At 40.3% G+C, this 27,407-nt stretch overlaps 1 protein-coding gene across 11 annotated transcripts in view; it reads left to right on the forward strand.

The window, feature by feature from the left end:
• Positions 1–27,407, forward strand: part of fgd4a (FYVE, RhoGEF and PH domain containing 4a) — a 59,359-nt gene that overhangs the window by 28,364 nt on the left and 3,588 nt on the right. For 5 of the 11 annotated variants that reach the window (XM_044193414.1, XM_044193410.1, XM_044193416.1 and 2 more), the window contains 13 exons: positions 3,976–4,059; positions 15,695–15,847; positions 17,656–17,902; positions 20,400–20,817; positions 23,975–24,064; positions 24,283–24,428; positions 24,613–24,769; positions 25,006–25,144; positions 25,232–25,290; positions 25,392–25,538; positions 26,665–26,837; positions 27,165–27,195; positions 27,306–27,386. In XM_044193414.1, the coding sequence (XP_044049349.1) occupies positions 3,976–4,059; positions 15,695–15,847; positions 17,656–17,902; positions 20,400–20,817; positions 23,975–24,064; positions 24,283–24,428; positions 24,613–24,769; positions 25,006–25,144; positions 25,232–25,290; positions 25,392–25,538; positions 26,665–26,837; positions 27,165–27,195; positions 27,306–27,386 (1,925 nt within the window). Of the gene's footprint in view, positions 1–3,975; positions 4,060–7,470; positions 7,572–8,406; positions 8,557–15,694; positions 15,848–17,655; positions 17,903–17,933; positions 18,480–20,399; positions 20,818–23,974; positions 24,065–24,282; positions 24,429–24,612; positions 24,770–25,005; positions 25,145–25,231; positions 25,291–25,391; positions 25,539–26,664; positions 26,838–27,164; positions 27,196–27,305; positions 27,387–27,407 lie in introns of those variants that run through there. The other 6 variants (XM_044193412.1, XM_044193411.1, XM_044193417.1 and 3 more) reach the window with 6 other exon arrangements.

A 27,407-nucleotide genomic window follows, 5' to 3' on the forward strand; every position in this document is an offset into this window, starting at 1 on the left:
TAAGTATTGCCCACTTGTTCCTTCTGAAGATATAAATCTTTAAAAACGTGTAACAAATGTGTAGTTACATTTTTTAAATGCTAAATAATTTCCTAAAACAGCTGGGCACTGTACTTTTTAACAAATGTTACTCAAACAGGAGTAAATAGTGCATTTGTTGGGGACTATTTGTTGACTACAAGAAAAATCAGCCTTATCTTTTACAATATGTTTGAGTTTAGTTCAGATAAGTTATGTTTCTCGTGGGGTTTTTTTCTATGGTTAAAGCTAGCGTAGGTAATGTATTTCAGAAGTATTGTTTTGTTATAATTGTTGAAATTCTTTTTACATCCCGACAGGAATCCATAAATCAAATTCTCGGGGAGGAATGAAAAAAATCCGGTATCTGTGGCTGTCACAGGCCTGTAATAAGCCTCACCTACAGTACCTGTCTGTCTACCTACCAACTCCACATTTTCTGAGGTTGAAGAGTAGAGAGATTGCGAGCAGTGGCAGCGAGAGACTAGGATGTCATTTTGTGTGTTGACTGAAGGTCAGACTTGGTTCATAACTCATTCAGTGTTCGACACCGCAGTCGTCTGTTAGAGTCTTCTTGTTGCTACAGAGCAGGTTAATGAAAACAGAGACAGAGCTGCTGTCAACAGCTGAGGGATCGATTTATGTGATAATAGGTTTGTTTACGCCACTTGTTGATAGTGAGATACTGCTTATACACACACACAGATTTGATAAATCTGCCAAAGAGAAGTCACCACTGTACTTTTGATCAACTGCTATCATTACAGCTTTATATAAAAAAAAAAACACCAATTCATAGTGGTATTGGAATCATGGCTTATGTAATATTCAGGTTGTTTCAGGAGAAGCAAAAGCTTTCATTCGGAGAGCTGATTGGATTGCTGTGAATGTAACTGCTAAATCAGATTTTTATTTTCCTTGACTGCCATCATTGAAGAATTTGCTGCAGTTTGCCACCTGCGTTGGTGCGTGTTTAATTCATGATGCTAATTCGAAGGAACTGAAGCCCGAAGACATACAGAAGGCATTCAGGCAGATGTAATATTTTTTTCTTAGTTGGCTGGTTGTGTTCAGTATAAATCTGACCAGACAGAAATGCGTTAATACCTTCATATTCACTTTCACCTGTGCATTTTGTGTTTACTGTAACTGACACTAAGCTGGTAAAACATGCAGACATCAATGAAGAAAAACAGCCCAGCTTTCTCAGTTCCTCAATTTCTCTTAAAGGATCAGTAATTTCGTTTGGGCTCATTTTTTTCACAGTTACTGTAGGTCACAAAGTTTGAGGCATCTTTTGCAAGAGTCTCTTGTCGGTCACTTTCAAAAATGTGTCATTATCGCTGCTTCAAGGATGGATGCAGCTGCAGAGTTTCATTTTCAGTATTCAGACCTTATTGTGAACTTTGTTTTACATCACTTCCAAAATCCTGCCTGAGCAATAACCATTTTCCACTGTGCGTGCCGATATGTGCATGTTATTTCTTGCAGTTTCTCTTTTGTGTCATGGTCAGTATTGGTATGCAATTTGCAATTGCAGAATATGAAAAACAGGAAGTTGATAGACAGGAAGAGGAAGTTTTGAGTCAGGCCAGAAGCTGGACCAATATAATCATCCCATCATACATCAGTAGCTTTTCATCACACCCACATCTCAAATATCAGAAACCTTTATATCCTTTATGGACGTTGTCACTTGTGTTCTGGCAGAGCGTGTGACATTTTCTTGTTCCGAGTATGTGTTTGTGTTTTCAGTGCTGACATAGTAACACATCCCCCACTTCAGAAAACAATGGGCGTATGATGACTCTGATGTCACATGGCCGAGAGACTTCTGGAGGGGGGTCACAGTTGAGTCGGTGGGTTGTCTCTATAGAGATGTGTCTGATATTTATGTAATGCTTTTCATAAGCTGCTTACGTGCGTTGTATTCTGAATAGGGAACTTATATAACAGATTGGGGTTCAGTTTACTGTATGTACTGTACAGACACACATATGAACTTTACAGGTTATATGTGTGTGTGAGTGTGTGTGTGTGTGTGTGTGTGTGTGTGAACAGCAGGCAGGCCTGTCATGAGGAGTCCAGATGGTGGGTGGAGAAAGCCCTTCTTTAATCCCTGAGCCAGGACATTATACCCCCCTTCACACACACACACACACACACACACACACACACACACACACACACACACACACACACACACACAGTCATTTGTACCTCCTCTTGACTGTTTGCACGCCCCCACACTGAGTTTGTCCACTTTTCTTTTTACGTAACATTATCCACACTCCATTATGTCGGTCTCAGTAAAGGTCTGTTGTGTTGATATTATCCCAATGGATACTGTGCTAAATCAGAAATCAGAAATACTCACTCAATATCACTATCACGTCAATAGTGAGCAGCTGTAATTAATAAATATAGTTTGGTGCATGAAGGGAAAAAATGACAAGTGATGTGTGTACATTCTATTAAAAGATGAATTCAGATGAAAATGTGTGTGACTAGACTCATAGAATTACCCTGTCATGCTTTCTTCTGTATGGGATCTGTATGAATTGTTATGCATATTGTTTCCTTACATTGTGAAAACATTATAGCATGACTGGATTTTTGATAATTGAGAAAAGTAAGCATTTGAATAATCTGATACTCTGAAAATGTTTTTGTTTCACAAATACAGTACACACATTTTGTGATAAAGATATGTCTGATTTTGATGTAAAAAAACACAACATAAAAATGTCTCAAAGTCTTTGAGATTCATCCTCTGGGGACCATGAATCATTGTACCAATGTTCATGGCAGTCAGTTATAATAATTGAGATATTTCAGTCTGGACCAAAGTGGTGGACCGACTGCCAGTAGCATGGCTAAAAATAAGATAACATTTACAGTACATTTTTTAACAGTAAATGTCATTGAAATCTTAAATATATAAATAATATAAATATATAATATTAAATATAATTGAGAAAAAAATTCTGCAATTTAATTTTGCATATCGATCAACATACAGATGTTGCCGATATATCTGTGATAACCCAATATCAGCTGATTATATTGTCCTGCAGGTGTATTGGTCAGCTGGTGTTTCTCGTTGTTGTGATTGGTAGGTGTCATCATCACTGCGATGTCACTGCCAGCAGATTGAGTGACAAAAAAGTTGGATGAAGTCCGCTCAACTTTAATTTGTTCTGTTGTACAGCTGTTCACTTGTGTCACTTGCACATGTTGCTGCATGTCAACAACTGCACTGATCATCCCGTAGCTTTGATGCTTCATATTAGATCAGACAGAGCATGTCTTGAGCATACATGTGCCTGAGTTATATGCGTGTGTGTGTCTGTGTGTGTGTGTGTTTGGAGGGGGCTTACTAATACTCATGTGAGCCCATCATTGTTTTTACGACCGTTGCTATTTTCTCTTTAATCTTTTATGTGCATATTAAACGGCTGTGTTGAAAGAGTGTTAGCTCTCCCCACAGACGATGCCCTACATATCACAGACAGACTAATTAGGGTTTCTATCTCCAAGGGGCGGTGTATTCCTTTTCATTCTCAAAACAAACACAAGTCTACTCCTGATCTTGATAAATGCAGCTACCAGAAGAGCGCTCTAAAACTCTTGCAGCTTTTGCCCCAAATTTGAATATCTTCACTTCCATGCATGTCCAGCTTATTGTCTCAGCTGCTGTTTAATCCAGAAAGCCTGTTGGAAAATATAAAATAGTGTGGCATGCTTCGTCCTCCTGCCTCTTCTTCCTCTATTCCTCATTTTCATGTCCTCTCACTGTACTACCCAGTCGGTGCTCCTCTTAAATAAAACATGGCATTGCCTGGAACAGCTTGAAGCTCCTGCCTCAGATTAAAATATCTAGTATTAAAATATCCTCCTGTTCCCTAGTTTGCTCGTATTTCTTTTTATAGTGAACCATGTGTTTTGTTGTTGCAGAGAAGAAAGGCAAAGCTGACTGTTTCCGGTCCAAGAACGCTGATGAGGAGGCCTGCGTTGCAGTGAAAATCGAACACTCCAGAGGTAGTCAGCATCACCTTCACTCTTCACACAACTTTCTTTTGAATGTAGCTTTTTTGATGACTTTGTTGCAGAAAGCTCCTCTGGCTTATATATATATATATATATATATATATATATATATATATATATATATATATATATATATATATATATATATATAGTGGTGTGAAAAAGTGTTTGCCTGATTACTTATTTTTTGCATGTTTGTCACACTTAAATGTTTCAGATCATCAAACAAATTTAAATATTAGTCAAAGATAACACAAGTGAATACAAAATGCAGTTTTTAAATGAAGGTTTTTATTATTATGGTGGAGTTATGAATACTGACCTTAACTGAGGCAAGTGAGGACTGCAGTTCTTTGGATGTTGTTGTGGGGTCTCTGAATTGCAGAAGAAGAACAAAATGAAGATTTTGGAGTGGCAAAGTCAAAGTCAAAGTCCTGACCTGAATCCCATTGAGATGCTGTGGCATGACCTTAAAAAGGCAATTCATGCTCGAAAACGCTCCAATGTGGCTGAATTACAACAATTCTGCAAAGATGAGTGGGCCAAAATTCCTCCACAGCGCTGTAAAAGACGAAGAGTGCAAAGTTATTGCAAACGCTTGATTGCAGTTGTTGCTGCTAAGGGTGGCCCAACAAGTTATTAGGTTTAGGGGGCAATCACTATTTCACACAGGGCCATGTAGGTTTGGATTTTGTTTTCCTTTAATAATAACAACCTTCATTTAAAAACTGCATCTTGTGTTTACTTGTGTTATCTCTGACAAATTTTTTAATTTGTTTGATGATCTGAAACATTTAAGTGTGACAAACATGCAAAAAAATAAGAAATCAGGAAGGGGCAAACACTTTTTCACACCACTCTATATATATATATATATATATATATATATATATATATATATATATATATACATATAATATGTGTGTCTATGTATAGCTATTTAGCTCACTTGTGCATAGATGTGATGATGTTCATTTCCTGTGGTTTCCAGTCTGTATTTGTGCTAGTGTTGATTATTTATTTTTTTTACCTCTTCTTGATCATCATCTTGTGATGTGTGGGAGGTAGTGCTGCCGCAAGCCGAATTAAGATGCAAAGCTTTGTTACTTGTCAGTCACCACCTCTGATTCACAGCAGGAGGGCTGCACATGTTTGCATTTGAAATCAATATCACATAGAGAGAGTTTCAAGGCTTTGAGTCCTTTCTAAACTCGACCAAATCTAACAAGATGTTTTACTTCTTTTAAGCAAGTTGGCTGCAGTGACGTGAGACCAGGTTGATATGCAGAGAGTGGGTGCAGGGTGATGCTGTGAAGGGCAGTATGAACACTCCTCCCTGCAGCTCACAGCTATGCATGGGTGTGAAGAAAGCTGCTGGTCTCTGCTCTATTTTTATATCAAACGTGTGTGTGTGGCTCTCAGTCTGTGTGATGAATGGGTGCTTTCCTCCAGCCCCCAGTGTGTTCCTATTTTTCACTTTTTCTCATTTTCTCTTTTTTTCATGTGTACCATCTCATTCTCTCCCGTAAATCCTTCTATCCTTTCACCCCGCTTCCATCTGGCTTTTCATCTGTCCATCTTCTCTCTGCTTGTCTATTTTCATCATGCCCTCACTCTTCCTTCCATCCTGTCTGTTTCATCCTATTTTTCTTCAGCACTGCTGAAGCTTTTTCCTCACCTTTTTGCCTTTCTGTCATCATGTGCACCCTTTGAAATAATACCACTGTGTCCAGTTCTCTCTCCGATTCTCAGTCTCCACCTCTTTTTTTCCCCATCTCTTTCACCTCCCCACTCTCCTCCTCTTTTTCATCACAACCCCCCCACAGACACAGACAGTTTTGTCCCCCCAGACCTCCTGGTTCAGAGCAGACTGTGGTTCTAATCTCAAACTGGCTCTTGGATTAGGGAATGAGGCAGGGTTAATCTGAAGAAAGTCTGGGTAGTTGAACAGAAACAGTTAATCCTCCATGCCTGGTGGTAATGGTTATCTGTCACCCTGTCTGTCGCACAGGCTCACACACACAGACACACACACACACACACACACGCACAGCGTGACAGCATGATGGACACAATAAACACTTCGTGTACCAGAATAGAGCCAGACACATACTGTAACTACACACTCTAATCTCACTGAGTGATGTAGGGCACCAGAAATTGTTAGAAACTGGGTTCATGTGGTCCTTGTGTGTGAAGGTGGGAAGCAGCAGTTAGTGTCACTTTGTCTCGGTATCTTGCATGTGCCTCAGAAAGTATGTTTCCCACTTTTACTGTGTCAGCAAAGCATTTAAATGTAGGGAATCTACAGAAACCTTATTTTTCTGTATTTGACAGATGAAATATAGAAAAGCAAATATATTGTGGGATAAATCCACAACATCAAAGCATAAAACATACCACTGAAACATACATTTAAAACGTTAACATTTAGTGTGTTTACATCTCTTGAGTAACCTGTTTTTTCCTGTCTTTTGGCAATAACCTCATTTCTTAAACTTAATGTCAATGAGAAACCAGGTGTCCTTAATTGAGGTGAGATAACCAGGTTAACACTGCTGGAGAAACCTGATATCTTTTTCCATGTATGCATTTTCACAGTTGTGCATGTTCATGATGAAGAATTCAGACAGGGAAAGTATCACTGTAACAACAGAACAGAGGGAGGAAAGGAAAATGTGAAAAAGAAACGATGTGTTCTTGTGTCTAACATAGATGAATCCAAAGTCCCGCTAAAATGAATTAGACTAAATAAGCCAATTCTGCAGCTAAACAGATGGTTAATGGTGAAATTTAACCAACTATAACCAATTCAGCATCAAATATCTGAAAATCACTCATTGGCAGCATCTCTACTGACAGCAGTCAATCCTGCCTGTGTGAGACTGCAGAGGTTGGCTGCATCAAGTATTTGGCACCAACTTATGGTTGCACCACTGAGATGTGAGCATGAGAGTGCAGTTTTGGTCACTATTGCACAATTATTCAGGGTGGGAAGATTAATGTTTAGCACTTAAAACATAGATGTTTGCTTCATTTAAATGAAATGTTAAGATTTTGATCATATACAGGCTGTGCCTGAACTACTGCAGTGTAAGTGTAAGTAGAGTAAAAGTAATTTAGAGGGAATTTCTACTGTTTAAACTGGTTTACTGTCATTCCTTCTAATCTGCTGACACATAACGCACACATATATATATATATATATATATATATATGCAAAATAAGCACACACACACACATATTTCACATCTTCATGGATAGCAAAATAAGACTTATTTATGCCATGTCATAGCCGTTAGCATGACTTAAATTAAGGCTTCCTGTGTTTGGTTTTTTGGTGACCATGTGATGGCTCAAAGTTGATATATAACACTTTAGCTCAGCAATTTCTCAAAAGAGCAAGTACTGTTACAGACACCAGAGAGCAGCTCTGCACACAGGATAGATACAGAACATGGAGAAGCTCGAGTCGCAGTTCCCTGTGCTGACTTCTGCAAAAGGTACATCTCGTTCATGGTAATAAGAAGCCTGCTCCTGGGATCTTTCTTTCATTTTCATATATGTTCATCTAGATTAAAACTCATATGCTGTTAGTGGATTTTACCAGATCCGCATTTTACGTTAGACTCGTTTGTGTCGTTCGCTCAGTTTGTTGACTGGTTTTTCTCAGTTGTCTTGTTTTTATGTCTTAAATATTTGCACAAGGCATGTGCCTGAGGAGGAGTAGTTGACGGGATGGTGGTTAGAAATAATACATTAGAGGCTTTGGGCTTCATTTAGATTCAGTTGAGAGAACTGGTGCGTGGCGCTCCAGGCTGCTTTACTGTGGTGTTTGTTAATCATTGATCAGACTAACTGACTGATGCCTGGCGCACACAGAACGAGAAGTGCTCTGGCTGTTATACAAGCAGACCTGTTCTCTACTAGTTGTCCTGTTTCACACCAACACTCTCGGCAATAGGCTTTATTTGTTTGCTTCTTTTAGGATCAGATTAAAACAAATGAGACCAGCAAGTGAGATCACGCTGGAGAGCACTTTAAATATGTTGTACCCACAAGGGCTGTGCATGCTAAATTTAATTTGCCAGAAATCCAAATTTCATATTCTTTCATTGATTTAGTACTGACTTTCAATGGTGCTGTTTGTAGAAGTCTGAATGTGCAGATCCTGTCTGTTCAGAGTTGCAGAGTTGTGTGTTGTGAACCTGTGTGTGTGTGTGTGTGTGTGTGTGTGTGTACTCGTGTACTTGTGTGTGTCTCAGTTTGTGTTCCTCTGTATTTTTTTAAAGCCACTTAAATAGTGGGTGTGTGAGCATGAGTGAAGGAGGAGCCTTGTACTTCTCTAAACTGAGTCACTGGGAAGATTGCAACTAACCTAAACTTAGTGCTCTTCAGGGACAAAAAAATCTCTCACACACACAGCATGGTCCCTCACTGAGAATACACTCTACAACGACTGTTTTCCTCTTCTGTCTCAAGCATAGGGTGAGTTCATTGACTGGGATTTTTAACTTGACAGAATATTTTATTTCTAATCTCTCTGTTGGATTCCTCTTGGATTGTCTCTCCTGTGTGGTTCTCTCGCTACTTGTTAGATGTACTTTTAACCTTTGATTTTAGATCACACGGTCACATGGCTAGAACAAACATGCATGCTGTCATGTTGATCTGCTCGTTTATCTGCTGATTTATGAGAATGTGACAATATTTGCACAATGTTTACACTCTAAAACTGGCTGAGCTTTTGATATAATAAATAGCTTACATATGTAAACAGGCTCAGACAGATCACTGCACTCCATAATTTCCACCGTTTTGTACTTCAACCAAAATCTAACAGTTGCAAGCTGATTTATGGCCAGCTGAAGACGTGTATGTGAAGGATTTTTGAGAAGATATTCTGGAAAGGGCTGTCTACTTCAACTCACTCATATTTCTTCTATCCATCTTTTTCTCTCATGTTTCCTGACGTTGCTGTAGCTGTGTAGAAACCACCCAGACGATGTTTAACATGCAACCCATTCATTAAGAAGAAGCAGAATTTGTAAAAAAAAAAATAAATAAATAAATAAAAGTCCTCTCAGACATTGCTTTTTAAATGAATGGTGTACCCTTGGGGCCATGAGGCGAGAAGACAAAGCCTTAGTTTCAAGCTGTGACACTCCTTTGCCTGGTGTCTTTAGCTGCTGGCAGGAGGGAACACACTGCATCACACACACAGGTGTGCCTTTTGTTTGTTTTTTTAACCTAGGAGCTCTCACACTGAAGTATCGGCACTCATTTTGCCAGTGGGGGTTTGGCAGGGGGGCCAGAAAGAGTGAGACACATAAAAGACAGGTCAGGCAGGCTTACTGTCAGGTGACAACGCTTCAGGGAGGTGGTGACATGATGAGCGCATGGTAGAAATATCTTGAACATTCTCTTAATAGTGTTTGACTTAGAGGCTGAGTGGAGATTAACCGACTGGCACACCTGCCCACCTGCAAAGCCACGAGGATCGCAGTTTGTTTCTGTGCTTAAAGGACAAGAAAGTATCTCAGACTTAGCTGCATGCACTGGTCTCATGGTGCTGTTTTTAAGTGCATTAGCAATGTTTTTAGCAATGTCGGTCTGTCGGTCCACCACTCAACAACTATAAGATGGATTGCCATAAAATTTTGTACAGACATTCATGGTCCCCAGATCCTACTGACTTTTCCCCTAGCACCACCATGAGGATAACATTTTTTGTTTTTAATGAAATGTCTTGACAAATAATGGATGGATTACAGATATTCATGATATTTATTTAATTTGTTCAGTACTTGACCAAATACCTGCAAAACTAATGACATTCCCATCAGCATCAGCTGTACTTTGTGTTTAGTGCTAATCAGCAAATGTTAGCAAGCTAACGTGCTAAACTAAGATGGTAAACATGGTACCTGCATAACATTAGCATGTTAGCATTGTCACTGTGAGCATGTTAGCATGCTGACGTTAGCATTCTGCTCAAAGCTGTGCATACGTACAGCCCCACAGAGCCTCTAGCATGACTGTAGACTCTTAGTCATCTTTAAATTGTTACAGGTAGTCTAGCTGCAAGTGATTCATTTGTTGCCTCAAATTTCTTAAATGTGTATTCAAATAACGTAGAAAAGGTTTCAGTCATAGTCATCTGGACACTGTTTTCAGAATCAAGATGTTTCGGCTCCCATCCGGAAGTCATTCTCAATTGTGAAAAAATGGGACGGGAACTAGAAATTTAAGCTATTCTGTGTTACATAAGCCCTGCCCTCAGGAAGGAATATACCTGAGTATCTGTTGATTAGCTAGTTTCACCTGAAACTGACGTAATTGTTTCCATGATGGCCCAGTAATCAGTAATCAGGCCTATTGTTTTCTGGCTGCACCTACCTCATCACTGTTAAATACGTGATTAGCATACGATTGGCGTAACCAAGGTGCTAATACACTGTGATAGACTTTGGGCAGATTGAATCTCAGACCACCATTTCTGTTCAAAGAGGGGTTTTCTGTTTTCACAAAAATGGCTTCCTTGACGCCCCATTCAAACCAACTCTTCTCTCTACATAAAATCTTCACCTCGCTGTCTTCAAATGTGTGGTTTGTAGCTTTTAGATGCAAATGCACAGCGCTCTGTAACCCTGAGTTAGCATGTCGTCTGTGCTGATAAAGTCTTGTGAAGTGGCTGTTTGGTCTCACCTATGTACCGTTCTTTGCAGTTTTCCTCACTGCATTGAATGGAGTAAACTACATTGCTCTGTTTTTGTGTGGGCATCTTGTCCTTAGGGTGAACGAGTTTCTGTCATCTGTCATCTCAAAGCCATTTTTGTGAAAAAAGAAAATCCCTCTTCGAACAGAAATGGCGGTCTGAGATTCAATCTGCCCAAAGTCTATCACAGTGTATTAGCACCTTGGTCACGCCAATCATATGCTAATCAGGTACTTAACAGTGATGAGGTAGGTGCAGCCAGAAAACAATAGGTTTGATTACTGATTACTGGGCCATCATGGAAACAATTAGGTCAGTTTCAGGAAAAACTAGCTAATCAACAGATACTCAGGTAGACTCCTTCCTGAGGTCAGGGCTTATGTAACACAGAATAGCTTAAATTTCTAGTTTCCGTCCCATTTTTTCACAATTGAGAATGACTTCCGGATGGGAGCCGAAACGTCTTGATTCTGAAAACAGTGTCCAGATGACTACGACTGAAACCTTTTCTACAATAGAACACTCCTGAACGAATGAGGGGCTACACCGTCTGTATTCAAATAACTTTCTCTAAATCAGGCTAATAGAATCAGCCTAATTATCATACAGTAGGTGTAGGAACTGAAGTTCAAAAGTCATCTTCTGGTCACTATGATTGCACAAGATTGTACAAAATATCATGGCAATCCACCCAATAGTTGTTTTTCTCAGGACCAAAGTGTTTGACCAACAAACCAACAGACCTTGCCATCCCTAGAGCCAAACTATTTTAGGTACTATTTAGGATGGTTCACTATTTTCGGCCACTGTTTGTTTTTTTGTTGCAGAGAAAGATATTTGTGTCGGAGTGATACATTCCTTCAGCCTCCTTTGCTGGCTTGCAGTAAACTCATTCCTCTGCTGCTGTTATGTTTGTGTGTGTGGAGGGGAGGAGTGATGTCCTTAATTATGTAGTGCCACCACAACATTGACCACACACATACATATCTGCACATAACCCACTGAACTCAGGTAAACCTCAGAAAGTAGATTATGTCTACTCATTCTCTTTGAAAAACGAGTTATTGGAGAGATGTGACATAGCTCCGTCTTACTGATAGACTCACACACTATAGGGAAAAAAAAGCTGTTTTTAGATAAGTGTAGAGGATATCAATGAAAGCAAAAGACACTGGGTGTTATTGCAAACCAGCACAAGTTGTTCTTTCTCATCTACACTGCTACTGACACCTGACCTTTTATGAGAGCATTTCATTTCTCGCACTCGCTGAGCAGTTTTGGATTTATTGAGATAGAAGCAGATGCCTTCAGGCTCAGTCAACTCTGTAGTGAAATAAATGTTGCATCTTCAGAAGGTAACAGGCTAGTTGCCATGGCAGCAAGTCTCACCATCCTCCACCAAGGACAGAGGCAAGGGTCGAGTCTCAGTTTGACTTGTCAACTCCTCACTTCCTGTATTACAGCAGTGCTCCAAGTGTGTTTCTATGCAAAGCAGGTTACCTATGTAGAGTAAAAGCAGTTGTCATACCACCAGTTAGGATACAAAGAAATTACATGACATTGCATATAGTACCGCTTTGGTGTTACAAAACTCACTTAGCTGAGTCCTTGTCCAACAGTTCCTCTTTTGTTAGTGTCAGATCCAGACATCGGGGCTCCTTCCCCCGTCACACACATGGAGGAGGAGAATCAAAGTGTTTCGGGTGGTGTCTGGCTGCTACTAATTTACTGTGCATGTTGGTCTGTCACTTGAGCGAGCCCAGCTTTAATGAGAAGATGCCAGAATGAGTGTGTTACCAGGAGCAGCAGTTTCTGCCAAGCACTCCGTTTCTGAGAAAGGAAGTAGAGTTCATCCTATTTTTACTGTAACAGAACTGTCTGTGTTTCATTGCCCTAATGTTTCAGATGTTGATGTAATCCTAACTTGAAATCGTTTTCTACGCAATTGACAGTAGAATTGGTATTCATGTCCAATCCAGATATGTTTGTATTTCCAGACATATATTTACATCGCTCTTGTCTTATCTTGTACATTAAAAATACCTGCACAACATGTTCGGGTTCAGTAAAAGCCTACAGCACAGAGGTGATTTACAGCTGAGGGACTGGTGTTTGACACAGTTAATAACATCCCTAGGAGACAGAGCCAGGCTGTGGAGAGTGGACCCCCTGCAATCTTCCAGGATAAATGCCATATGTGGAGTACAATCTGCAGGCAGAGACTTAATTTTGAGCCATACATGTATAATATGCTGCATAACTTATTGCTGGATGTTTTCTTATGATCTCTTAATGTGGTCACGAGGGGAAGCCAAGCGCATAATCAAGAGAAATTCCTGGGGCCGCTTTCAGAATTGATTGGTAATTTTGGGGCCATGTTTAGAAAGTTTGCTCTCCCAAACACAGCGTGGGAGTATTTCCAGCCAGACAGTTGCTTGAGCTGTTGTCTTTAATTATGGTCAGGCTGTAAAAATAGAAACTGTGACTATATGATTCTGTGGGGGTTTTTTTTCTCTTTCTGCTTTAGGATTAGTAAGATATAGATCACTGTAGGAAAGGTAATAAGGGCCCAAAGCAACATTTTGGCACAGCATTTTTGTAAACAAACTGCATCTGGAAGGGTACACCACATATGTAGTACATACGTTTTTCACTCTAATACCAGATGTTCATATACTTTAGGGCTGCAACTAACAAATATTTCATTGTCAATTAAACTACCGTTTATTTTCCCAATTAACCCAAGGTGGCATCTTCAAATAGTCATCCAACAGTCCAAAACCCCCAAACTATCAATTTACTATCACATAAGACAAAGAAAAGCAGCACAATTGAGAGGCCGGACCTTGGTAATGTTTTCCATTTTTATTCGTTGGTCCATCACTTAAATTCAGACTGAAATATCTCAAAAACTACTTGATGCATTGTCATGAAATTTTGTGCAGACATTCATGGTCCCCAGAGGATAAAACCTACTGACTTTTCATCTAGCGCCACCATCAGGTCAAAAATTGTGCAATACTTTGGTTCATGACCAAATACCTGCAAAACTAATGACATTCCCATCAGCCTCAGCTGTACTTTCAGTTTAGTGCTAATTATCAAATTTTAGTATGCTAACAGGATAAACTTAAATGGTGAACCTGCTACTTATTATTACCTGCTAAACATCAACATGTTAGCGTCACTGTGAGCATGTTAGCATGCTGATGTTAGCGTTTAGATAAAGTACCACCGAGCTGCTAGCATGGCTGTAGACTGTGGACCCCTGTGGTGTTGCTTGAAAAAATGGCTTAAACAATTAATCAATCATGAGAATAGTTGCAGATGAATTTTCTGTCAATCGACCAATCATTTCAGCTCGTATTATGTATTTATCAAGCAGGGTGGAAGATAATTTTCTGAAAGATTATGTATTCTTCTAAGAAAGACCTCAAGTCAATGAATTATATCACAGGGATGAAAAATTTCTCTTCTCAGTATCAGTGAGACCCTGAAGAGGACCAGACTTTTTTTTTTTTTTAAAGATGATTTTTTTGGCGTGAGCCCAGGCCACTGCGGTAAGGACTCAGCCTTGATACATGGTGCGCGTTCTACCAGGTGAGCTACCAGGGCACGAGTTTTCTGTATGTGTACTGTAGACTTTCATGAGTGAAAACAGAACAGATACAAGTAAAAGTAGTCAGAAGTTCTAGTTTGCGAAAGTGTAAGTCTGTATCCTTTAAGCTCCACTACACACACCGTTTATCCATACAAGTTAGCCAAGCGCAAAGCTACATTGATTTCTGCATCCAACCCATACATCAGTCTTAAATCACACGTACCCATTTAAGTGACCACCTTAAATGGAAACTAATGGACTAATAGCTTTTAAAATATTGAGAGCACCTACTGGCTCCTGGAAATGTAGTACCATATATGGGCATTTGCCTTACTAGGCTACACGTGTTCCGTGTGTGTGTGTGTGTGTGTGTGTGTGTGTGTGTGTGTGTGTGTGTGTGTGCTGTGTGAGGTCAGAGAGAGGTAGATTTAGACTACTGTAAACACTGTCAGTCTCTGTCTGTCGCTCCATTAAATCAGTTGGTCTTCTCTATCTAAACACTGATGCTGTGCCATCTGTGGCCAGCTGGTTGGGTAAAAGCCTCGATGGAGCTGATCATCAACTGGATCATTAGCTGGATAATCAACTGAACTGTCTGACACTCTCTAATATTTAGCCTGCAGCTGTTTATCATAAACGTATTTGCAGCAATGAATATATACAGTATGCCCTGTGTATAAATATCCTGTGATTGTCAGTATGGGATGTGGTATGGGAGGAATTATCTCTCAGTGTATGGGACACACTGAGGCTTATGGTAGAGTGTGATGGCTAGTTTGTTTTTGGAAAGCTACAGTGATCCCTAAGGCCTTGAAATGTTTCGACCTGTTTTGAATTTTAATAAAGCAAAACAAGGCTCTGAAAGTTTCTGATAACAATTCATAGCTTTCAAAGTAAAGTTCTAAATTGTAGCACTGAATTCATCAAGAGGCTTCAGTATATCAGTACTGTCAATTGTGACACAGGCGTCTGTAACGATGGATCTGCCAAAGTATTTTGTGGTTAAAGTGAATGTTGTTGGGTGTCTGGGTGGTCCTGGTTTGAGTCCGACAGGGGACCTTTATTTTTGCATTGCATTTGCGTGTCATTCATCTCTCTCCTTTCATTTCCTGCCACCTCTATACTGTCTTCAGTCTAAAGGGGAAAAAAGAATGTTGTCAACATTTACATGAAGCATTACATTTAGTTTTTGTTTTACCAATCTGTATCATCACTCTCATTTCATTGACTGTGAACAGTAGATGTTGAGATGTTCTTGTTTTAATGGACATGCTTTCTCTCTGTCTCTCTGTCTCTGTGTCCTTCAGGTCAAGGCAGTAGCCCGGCGTGCAAGCACAGCAACCCACCCAGTGTGCAGGCGTGTCTGAATCGGGCGAGCGCTGGGACGACTGACAAGAGCAGGGGAGGGGTCAATGGAAGAGGCCCTGGCAGCAGGCCTCGGCTGCAGTCTAAACCGCAAGGTACATAATCATCACAACAATTCAGCCAAACACTGCAGAGTGGCAGGGGTCAACTGACATAATTTTATCGGTCTATGATCCACATGTGAAGTCAGTGAGAAAGTATTGACACGCACACGCTAAATGTCTCAGAGTGACCTTTCTCCTGCTTTAGTACTGTCCTCTATGCTTGTTTGCTGTGTAATTCTCTAGAAACACTAGACTTACTCTGGTACAAGTACAAGTCCTGCATTGAAAATGTTACTTAAGTAAAAGTATAATCAGGAAAATGTACTTTAAGTATTGAAAGTAAAAGTGCTCAATGCAGAAAAATGTCTCAGCTGACTGTTATACTATTATATATTATATCATTGTATTATTATTACTCATACATTAAGCAGTAGTACTGTTGTAGTTGGGTGAGGTTGAGCTAATGTTTAACCATGTTGTATAGAACTGCAACTAATGATTGTTTTCATTATGGATTAGTCTGCTGATTATTTTTCAATTAATCGATTGATTGTTTGGTTTGTAAAAATTTGGAAAATAGTGAGAAATGCCAATTACCCAGAGCCCAAAGTGACCCCTTCACAATGTTTTGTTCAACCAATAGATAAAATAAATTAAAATTATTAAAAGGAAAAGTAGCAAATCCTCACATTTGAGGACCTGGTACCATGAAATGTTTGGCATCTTTGCATTAAAAATGACTTAAACGATAATCAAAATAGTAATAATAATAATAAATTTTCTGTCAATCGACTCATTGATTAGTCGACTTATCATTTCAGCTGTACTTGTATAAACTATTGGGTAGTTTCATTTATAACAAAACATATTTTATAAGCTCATTGTATGTTTTGTATGCACAAATCTTAATTTGTAAAGTAACTGGCAACTAAAGCTGTCAAATATTATACAATGTAACTCCTTATGGAGTTACATTGTATTTTAAACTGTACTTTCATCACCAACCAGTAAACCCACTTGGTACTTGACACTTAGTTTATCTTATACTTATACCGACAGGATACTTAATTTATTTCTGACCTGTTTTATAGTGTTTATTTTTTCTAGTACTTTCTCCTGTGTGCACTGACGTAAAGACGAGCTACTGTAACAAAGAGTTTCCCTACGGGGATCAATAAAGTATTTCTGATTCTGATTCTGATAATACTTAGGTAATAACTAATAATTAATAATAATAATAATAATTGAAGTGGAGAAAAAAGTACAATATTTCCCTCTAAATTGTAGTATAGTAGAAGTGGCATGAAAAGAAAAGACTCACACAAGACAAGTATCTCAAATTTGTACTTAATTACAGTACTTGAGTAAATGTAAAAGTTACATTCCACCACTGCAGTATATGGCTCTACACATGCTCAGGTCACCGCAGGGAAACAGTGAAAACAGGAATAGAGTTATGTTAGTTGGCCTGAGATCAGTGAACCCTGAGCCTTGTTCCTCTTTTATTTGAGCTTGAGTTAATCATCATACTCAGATAAGACAAGAGACAGAGCTCCACTCTTTCTGCCGCTGTAAATCATAAAGGAAATTGATTCCTAACACATCATTTGTGAGAAACATTAAACTGTTCAGTTACACTGAGCTGGGTTATGTTTTTGTTACATTTAGGATGTTTAATACAGGGTCCTGTGTGCGTGTCAGTTGGGATCATTATACAGTTTATCATTGGGATAGCCTATACTGCCCCCTTCAGGTCCAAATCGACATTGCAGTGACATATTCCCTGGTGAGAAAAATCTCATCTACCAGCATCCAAGATAGTCACTAATGTTCAAATGTTTCCTCTGTCTTCTCTCCAGTGCCTCCAAAGCCACCACATCTCCAGAGCCCGGTGACGGTGCTCTCGTCCCCGCTGGGCCACATCCAGAAACTACCACTTAGACCGGGCATGGAGGAGGGAGGAGGAGGAGGAGGAGGAGGAGGAGGAGGAGGAGGCGGAGGAGGAGGAGGAGGAGGAGGAGGAGGAAGAGGGGCTGTGAACCGGGAGAGAGCCAGGGAGAAACACTCCAAAGTCTCAGACCTCATCAGCCACTTTGAGGAGAACAGGTAGGGGCTCTGTACTCTCTGGTGTTGTGTGTAGTTTCCCTTCACAGAGAGAATATGAGAGAGAGTATGGGACAGGAGGATTTGTGTGAGGAATTGCTCATTTCATCCGATGCCAATCTATTGTGTAATATCATTCAGTGAAAGCAGCTCTTCAATATTGCTCTCACTTGAGAATTTATCACACAGTCTGTGACCGGCATAGCACTTTCTTACGATGATACATTGTTTTCCGGATGAATAATTCCATCTACGTCACTTAATAGCTCTTGTAACAAAACGACCTCATTCGGGCTGTTGTAATCACAGTGACGGAAAACTTTGTCTTTCCTAACACTTCCTACCCTGATTATTTCAAGGATGAAAAGCAGAAGTCCCTCGATTAAAGTCTTCAGCCTGACTCACTGATAGTAGCACAGGCGAGGGCCGTAGACAGAACAAGCAGAGATTAGCCCATGCCTCACAAGCCAAGCGTTAGCAAGGGGATGAAAGGAGATTTGTACAGGCGAGGGGAAACACAGCTCCTCATTCAGTTGTAGGACAGGACTCAGCATTGCGAGATGAAGCCCAGGAGAATGAGGTAGGATCTGTTCAACTATCTCAACTTTAATGTCTCTACTCTGATCTTGTTGCCTCATAGTTACATGCTGATTTAAGTATTCTGTTGGCTGTGCTTTTACACAAACTCTTACCAGCTGAATTTACCAGTTCTAAAGCAGGAATAAGTGAAAAGTATCTACACGGCTTACCAATGCCCCCCCCCCCCCTTTTTTTTTTGCCCATTAAATCTCGTTTTGTAATAATCTTTTATTACAAGTCATGCAAGTTTGGATTGTAGCTGTAGCCTTGTCTATGTGAGGGAGGCCCATTGAAAGTGGTGAGAGGCACAACAATGGTGCCCTTGTCCAATCTTCTCATACAGTAGAGCCCAAAAATATTCAGTCTGCAGCAGTAGCATGCCCACTAAGATTTCACTCTGTAGCCTCATATTCCAACGCATCTCTGGCCTGGATCTCTGAAAACAGAATTACGAAATCTAAGCAGAATCCCAGGCTTTCTCCACACCTTTCATCACATTTTCTAGTGTTGAAGTGAGGTTAATCGGAGTGATCGGGTGTATCTTTTTCATTCAGACTCTGTGGGGCTGTGGGGATTAGCCCTCTAGTGGCCCTGGAACAGAAAGAAGAGAAAGAAGCCTGCAGCTTCTGAGAACAGAATTAGCCTACTAATATACTAATCTGGTTCACATGGCACTTGGCTGCCTTAAAGGCACCTTAAAGGACTACCACATGGAAAGTGAAGCTGTTCTTAATTCTGGTCTAGTTCAGCCTGTTTCAAAACACTGTCATGTACTGGAAGACTTACTGTGCTATTTATATGCAACAAGGAACTGCTGTGTACACCATCACACTACAAACTGAAGCTGTGTGTTTTTTTTCTGAAAACAGTCTGAAACAGTATCTCTCACCAGCTAATCGTGGTATTATTCAGTGTTCCTCGGAAGGGTATGGACGATATTGTTTCACCTACGAACACCTCAGGTGGCCGACAACCCATAAGTGATGTGTGTGATGTGAGTGTTTCAACAGCCTGTTGTTGTTCCTCTATTTATACACACTTCCTGTTCCTACCGGACAGTGAAATTCAGCGCAGCCGTGAAGACTAAAAATCACCTGTTTTTTTGCATCAGTAAAGGTTAGATTACAGACATAATATCTCTTGTTTCTTTTCTGCTAGAAATGGTGATGCTCTAAGTGCGAGCAGTTTTTCCTAGATCTGATTTGTGGCCAGTTCTACAACAGAAGTAAGATCAGCAAAATTGAGCAAAGATACAGTAGCTACTGTAGGTTGCTGCTTGCTGTAAGACCAGAAGTCTGGAGGGTATTTTACAGGAAAACAGCTGGACTGACTGCCGGTACAGGATGTCAAGCAGATGAATGGTGACTTTGTACAAGCATGCGTGCGTGCGTGTGTGTGTGTGTGTGTGTGTTTCTGTGCTAATCTAGCTTTCATTCCTGCGCTGTATTTCAAATTGTCAGATTTTTTTTTTCCATTTCATTCATGTTCAAGCAAAGAATGAAAGAGACAATATATAATGTGGGTTCTCCTTGGAAGTAGAACAGCATCTATCTCTGGGGAGTAGTGTTGTACCTCTCCCCCTCCTCCTGTCCTCCTCATTACTATACCTCCATTCTTCCTTTGCTCTCTTACACACATACACTTCCTCTGCATCACACCAGCTCTCAGCAGCCTCATAAGACAGAAGGAAGTTTGTGCATCACCACAGTTTTATTTTTAACTCTCACACTCACAAGCAAAAAGCTTACCGTCGTGTCCCACACTCCCTGATCAACGACTTGAGCAGCTACTGAACAGACTCTTGTAATCATTCTTCTTCTCCCCCCCTTTTCCTCTCCTCTTTTTTCTCTTTCTCTCTCTCTTTCTGTGTGGATACCGGACTGACCAACTTCCTCTTTTGCCTTTTCATCTGTTCCTCCAGCAGCACAGAGAATAAGAGAGACGGCTCGCCACTCAAACAGATCACAAAGTCATCCAACTGCAGCCCAGCTCACCACGAACACCAGAGGCAGACGGAGACCGGCGGGACTCAGGAGAAGCACTCCTCCGTACCGGCCTCACCGCAGGATGCCCACATACCGGCGGCTAACGGGGTGCTAGCGCAGATGGAGCAGGACAAGGAGAAGGAGGACAAACAGGAAAGGAACAATGAAAGTGTGAGCATAGAGACTGCCGGGCTGGTAAACGGAGATAAGGGGGACGGGAGCACGGAACAGAGTGATGATCATTCACCTCCACACATAGACAGGACTGGCACAGAAAGCCACACTGAGAATGAGGACAGTGGGACTACAACAGAGAGTGAGCACAGGATTGAAGAAGTGAGCACAGACCATAAGGTACGTGCCTATCTGCTGGTTGATTTTTCCCGTTTACTTTGTTGCCCTTGCACCCAAGTATTTACATCCTTTGTGTCATGTATTTACAGCCTGTCTGGTTGCTCTGACTCTGCAGTCTCTAATAGGAAAACCGTCAGCATTTATTTATGTTCTGGGCTTTCAGGACAAATAAATCTTCTGAACTAATTCAGCTCCAGGATACTTTAACATTGTAAGGGTAGAGTTACAAGGGAGTGTGTGTGTGTGTGTGTGTGTGTGTGTGTGTCTAGAGGGGTTATTTTCTGCGAAGGCCGAACAGATGTCAAAGGCTTGAGCAGCTGAGTTCATGCCTCAGCGACCTCCCCCTTATGATGCCTGTTGTTGTCTACAGATTCAAAATATCTCAGGTTCAGATCGATCTCTGTCTTCTCACTGCTGAAAACAACCACGCAGTCTCGCTGGTATGTGAGAGGAAGAGCCAGGAGCAGCGCCAAAACAATAGTCATGTGTGCTATCAATCGCTCCACGGCCACAGTCAAAACAACGCATATTTTTACTGGTGTTTTTGACCTGAGAGAGAGCTTTGTCAATTTGAAACTTAACTTTGGTGACGGACTCGATTCTTCTGTTTGGACTTGAGCCGTTGTATGTTCTCTAGTCAAATGTAGCCAGTCAAGGCTCAGTTCAATCTGGATTCAGTTTTGAGTGGCTTTGTTCTAATTATTGGATTTCTAATCAGATTTGTTTGTGCTGAATGTGGAATTATCTTGAGCTAACATACAGTATAGCTTCTCTTTGTGTTGGTTGGTACAAAACCACACTTTAAATACTTCCATTCAGCCAGGTTATTGGCCTTTATGTGTACTCAGATTTTTTTCAGTAAAAGAACCGATAAAACCATAAAAAAAAAACTCCACTACAAGTAGAAGCCCTGCATTCAAAATTTTACTTCAGTAAAAGCACTGAAGTATTAGCAGCAAAATGTACTTAAAAGAGCTCTCCACTGATTTATCATTGCACTACTATAACATTGTCAGACTCAGTTAAAAATAATCGATGCAGCAGAACCACACATATCAGTCTTTTTTATTCCATGCAGTCTTCTTCCTTGCCAAAACTTGGTGCCTACATTACCCAAAATTAAACCCAACCGCCGACTGTTTGGCCTCGAAACGTAATTTTTTTTGTAGTCTTCAGATCCAGCCAATGCTGACTCGAGTGACATCACGTGAGGCAATTGATCAGACTTCACTCAGCTCCCTCTGGAGCCACAAAAGACTCTGAACAACTTTTCTTTTCACACATGCAGTAGTACCCTCATGACTATAAACAGACTTAGATGAATCAGTTGAGTTCCCTTTTTAAAGTATCAAAAGTAAAATTATGTGTTCTGCAGACAAATGGCCCCAGTGAGCGATATATAACATTATCTAATTGTTAATGCTGATGCATTAGTGCGTACTGTAAGTAGCATTTTACTGCTGTAGCTGGTCAAGGCGGAGCTCATTTTAACTACTTTATATCCTGTTAGGTATTTTTGTCCAGTGGTTCCTAACACAAGGAAGATAAGATAAATCTGGGGGGTCGTGAGATGATTAATCTGAGTGGAGAGAAGAAAAAACAAAGCTCTGCTACAGTTTATTTTACTTATTTGGTATTTTTTCGGAATATTTGCAATTTTGTGAACTACTGAAAAGTTTTACCTCTTTGGCCTCGAGTAGTTATTTAAATGAAACCATGTAAGAAGTTTCACTCTTTGGTGGAACTGCTAACAGCTCATAGACATCTGAAACGTGACAAGGGGCCCCAGTTACACACTGCTTTTCTCTAAACGGACACAACTGGTTTAATCTTTAAAGATGCATTGCTTATCATATGTTGCTGTTTTATTCAAATCTTAATCTGAAACTGGCAACTAATAGCTGTCCAACAAATAGTAGTGGAGCAAAAAGTACAATATTTCCCTTAATTACTTAAATAAGTATAAGTGCCACATAATTTTGCGTAAGTACAGTACTTGACTGGTCTTTTGTGCACTCAAATGCATTCCACATAATTCTCCATTGACCAGTGTCTATTTGAAAAACATAATGAATTGAATTCATCTTACTCTGAAGCATAGTACGCTTGGAAAACAAATTCAATAACATGAAAGAGCTTCACCTCGAGAAAAAATATTTCTCAGAAACTCACCAAAGAATTAGCTACATTGTGGAAATCTAGACAAATGAATTATATGGAAATGTGAGGCTGATTGCTCTCGGGCCACTCAGTCCAACACTTGAGAGGAAGATACTGCTTCCTTGTGGTTATGCATTGTGTGAAATATTTTGCCGCCATGGTCTTTGTGAGGGTAATCTGTCCTGGCATGCAACATTTCATCGTATCAGTATGCGTGTGGGATGTTTTGTTGAGCACATATTGAGGCTACAATTATTGTTTGTCACACTTTTTGGCCTCTCACACAAAGCTCTGTTGGACATTTTGTGTCTTTGTTTGATTTGGTGTCATTTCCTGTCTTCCATATTTTCATTTCCTGTTCTGAGGGCCCCTGCTACACCACAGCCCAGCCCACCATCAGCCCAGTGTTAAGGACACACACACACCGGTGCAACATGCCGCTGTATGCAGCATTTAATAACACAAGGCTGCACTCGAACGGCAGACGAGTCACTGAGGCGCTAAACCTGAATCAGTGCAAAAAATACACGATGTGCAATGAAATGGAGAAAATGCAACATGTAGTTCCTCGGCTGTTCACTCTCTGACGGCTGTTTATGTAGCGTGAATCCAGCCTTAAAATGAAATCAGAGACCAGAACCAAGCAGGAACTACACTTGCAAATGACAATGATGTGGGAATGAATATTGAGTAGAACTGAATTCATGAGCTACAGACAATTTGTCTCACACTTCTGCATTATTTTCAGTCAGCTCAGATTAACGCGCTCTGTTGAAAAGCTTATAAGGCCCCATTTTCCTTTAAGCCTTAGATGATAGTGACATTACTCATCATTAGAGAAGCGTTAGACTGAAACGGTCATTGTGCAGAAGACGAACTGTATGGCCGTGCAATTGACTTTCTAGCTCAACAGAATAAGATCGTCACACTTCGCTAATTCATTAATGATCAGAAGTTATTTAAGATCACCATGCATTAGTGTACCCTCTGTTTTCAGGAGACAAATGAACAGAAGCTGTTTAAGATCGCCAGCGAGCTCTTGCATACGGAGAAGGCCTACGTAGCGCGACTTAACCTGCTGGACCAGGTGAGGAACTCAGTGAAAGCTCCAGGTCACTTCTGTTTTTTGACCATGTCACATAGTAAAGGGTTTACAGTACACAGTAGAGAAACCTTGATGTTAAAACGGCAAGGCAGGTTAAGTTTACAAATGGATTTGAAATGCCTTCAAGTGAGACTAAATGTACTTTTTCACTTTTCAGTTATTTGTCACTTATCAGTTCTATGTTGTATGCGGCTCTTCAGGTTTTCTGTGCTAAGCTAATGGAGGAGGCAAATAAAGGGACATTCCCTGTGGACGTAGTGAAGAACATCTTCTCCAACATCTCCTCCATCAACGCCTTTCACAGCCAGTTTCTGCTGCCAGATCTGGAGAAACGCATGGGAGAATGGTGAGCTTCAGTCTGCAATGAAATGATAATAAATGCAGTATGGCTCTGTATCAGGCCTAATAAAAATAAATGGCACAACAAATGCAAACTACAGGAGGCGGTGCCAGACTTCTTTACCTGTAAATTTACTCTATTTATATATATATATATATATATACTTACCTTGTTCTCTCCCTCCCTGCAGGGCGTCCACACCTCGCATCGGAGACATCCTGCAGAAACTCACACCCTTCCTCAAGATGTACGCAGAGTATGTGAAGAATTTTGACAAGGCCATGGAGCTGCTGAAACAGTGGACCGATCGTTCACCTCAATTCAAGGCCATCATTCAGGAGATACAGGTACTGCCAACCAAAATCCAGTCCGAGAAAAAGCGCTTTTATTTTCGAAAGAGGATCGAGTTACTGAAAGAACACAGACTCGTGCTGAAGTGTTGTACTAATGTGAAAAGCATTAGTCAACATCTAATAAGCTTTGGATAAGCATATTTCACACACACAAATATGCTGCAAAACATAGAAAGTGATGTAAAATTCAAGTGTTTTTTGTTGATGTTTGTTTGGTTATTTGTGGACAGAGTCAAGAGGCCTGTGGCTGCCTGACGCTTCAGCATCACATGTTGGAGCCCGTGCAGAGAGTCCCTCGCTACGAGATGCTGCTTAAAGACTATCTGAAGAAGCTGCCTCAGGACGACCCTGACCGACAAAATGCAGAAAGTAAGTCGAAATACCTAAAATTCCCACACCAAGGAGTCATTTTTATTTCACTTCAGCTATATTAAGGTAACCCATCTTTTTTTTCAGAATCATTAGAAATTATCGCCACAGCAGCTACTCACTCCAACAGTGCCATACGAAAATCTGTAAGTTCGGATGTTTTAAACGCTTTTCTTTAGACTTAATAAGACACAATCTGTCCGACGCATCAACATCCAACTAAAATAAATATCCCATCCTCATTTAGGAGAATCTGAAGAAACTGATGGAGATATACGAGATGCTGGGAGAGGAGGAGGACATTGTTAACCCCTCTAACGAGTTCATCAAAGAGGGCCACATCTTGAAGCTGGCAGCCCGGAACACCTCGGCCATGGAGCGATACCTCTACCTGGTGAGAGAAACCGTCGAGCACATCTTCTTATCTAATGAAGGGCACTGCAGGGAAATATGCCGAGGCCAGACTCAAGTCAATTGAAACTAGTGAATCATTTCAAGCCAGGATCCTCTCTTGTGTGAGCAATTTATGTTTTGAGCAACATATCCCAAAGCTTGTCCAATCATGTTTCTATCACCTCAGAAACATTGCAAAAATCTGAAAAATCTATTTTAAATCTTACTGATGCAGAAACTGTTGTACATGCTTTTATCTCCTCACGCCTCGATTATTGTAACAGCCTGTTCACTTGTCGAAATCAAAAAACTTTGACACGATTGCAGACTGTACAGAACTCAGCTGCTAGGCTTTTAACCAGCACCAAGAAGAATGACCACATCACACCTGTTTTAGCCTCTTTACATTGGCTCCCTGTTTGTTTCAGGATTGATTTTAAGATCTTGTTGATTATTTTTAAGGCTCTTCATGGCCTGGTTCCAGATTACATTTTAGACCTTGTAATCCCTTATGAACCTTCATGTAGTTTGAGATCTTCAGGCAGGGGTCTTCTGTCTGTTTCTGAGTCCAGGATGAAAACTAAGGGGGACAGAGCTTTTGCCATCAGGGCCCCGAGGCTCTGGAAGAACTTGCCCGAAGAAATTAGGTTATCTGAGTCAGTGTCTTTGTTTATGTCTCTTCTCAAAACACATTTTTATCAGAAAGCATATCCTGATTTTACCTGAACTGGCTGTTTATTTTATTGCTTTTGTGTATTTTATGTATTATATTTCTTTATATTTCATCATTCACTGTGGTATTTTATTTCTCTTGTTGTGAAGCACTTTGTAATTTGTTTTGATAAGTGCTCTATAAATAAAGTTGTATTATTATTATTATTATTATTATTACATCGGGGGCACATGAACAAATCTCTCAATTACTGAGATTGCCAGATGATGTGATTATGTTCTGGCTGTTTCTTATTAACTTCAGGGTGAATGTCTCCCATCTGTATAATTCAGGTTACCTGCAGTTTTTAAAACGGCCCCCTTTTGGAAGAAAACGATGCCAGAAACCTAAACTAGAATAGCGCTGATCCATACTCTGCCATCAGTGCAACGTTTTGTGTTTCTTCTTCTGCCAGTTCAACAACATGCTGTTGTACTGCGTGCCCAAATTCAGTCTGGGAGGGCCTAAGTACATAGTGAGGACGCGGATCGGCATCGACGGCATGAAGGTCCTGGAAACGTCCAACGAGGACTACCCTCATACCTTCCAGGTGTCAGGGAAGGAGAGGACACTAGAGCTACAGGCCAGGTACATTTTATGCAGAAATATCACACATAATACGATGAGGTCATTTAAAAAAACTCCTTTTTGCAAACCCTGTAAAAAGGTGCAAAAAGATCCCAGCTCCTCCCACATTGAAGTATATAATTATATGTAATTTGTACCCCATACAGTGTAATTTCACATATATATGTGGAAGACTACCTAAATGAGCACACCCAAGCTCCATATTTAAATCCTGTAAATCTCTAAATAAACTCAGCTAACTGCTATGTTGGTGTTATAAAAGGAACAGGAAGTTATGGTTATACATTTTCATTTAATGCTTATTCTGGCTTTATTTTTCCTCCTCAGCTCAGAGCAGGACAAGGCAGGCTGGATTAAGGTACACAATGGCAATCATTTTCAGATTATTTTCTTATTTGATTATATGTGTTTGAATGTAATGTAGCGTGAGTCCCACATTTAATGCTGTTTTGTTTTTTTACCCTTCAGGCTTTCCAGGAGACCATTGAGATCTTCCAGCAAAAAAATGAGTCATTCAAGAATGCACTGAAAGATGTGGAGGAAGTGTCGGTCAGTGTCACATCAGAGTTG

This window comes from Siniperca chuatsi, linkage group LG4 (genome assembly GCF_020085105.1).
Source record: "Siniperca chuatsi isolate FFG_IHB_CAS linkage group LG4, ASM2008510v1, whole genome shotgun sequence".
Taxonomy (NCBI): domain Eukaryota; kingdom Metazoa; phylum Chordata; class Actinopteri; order Centrarchiformes; family Sinipercidae; genus Siniperca; species Siniperca chuatsi.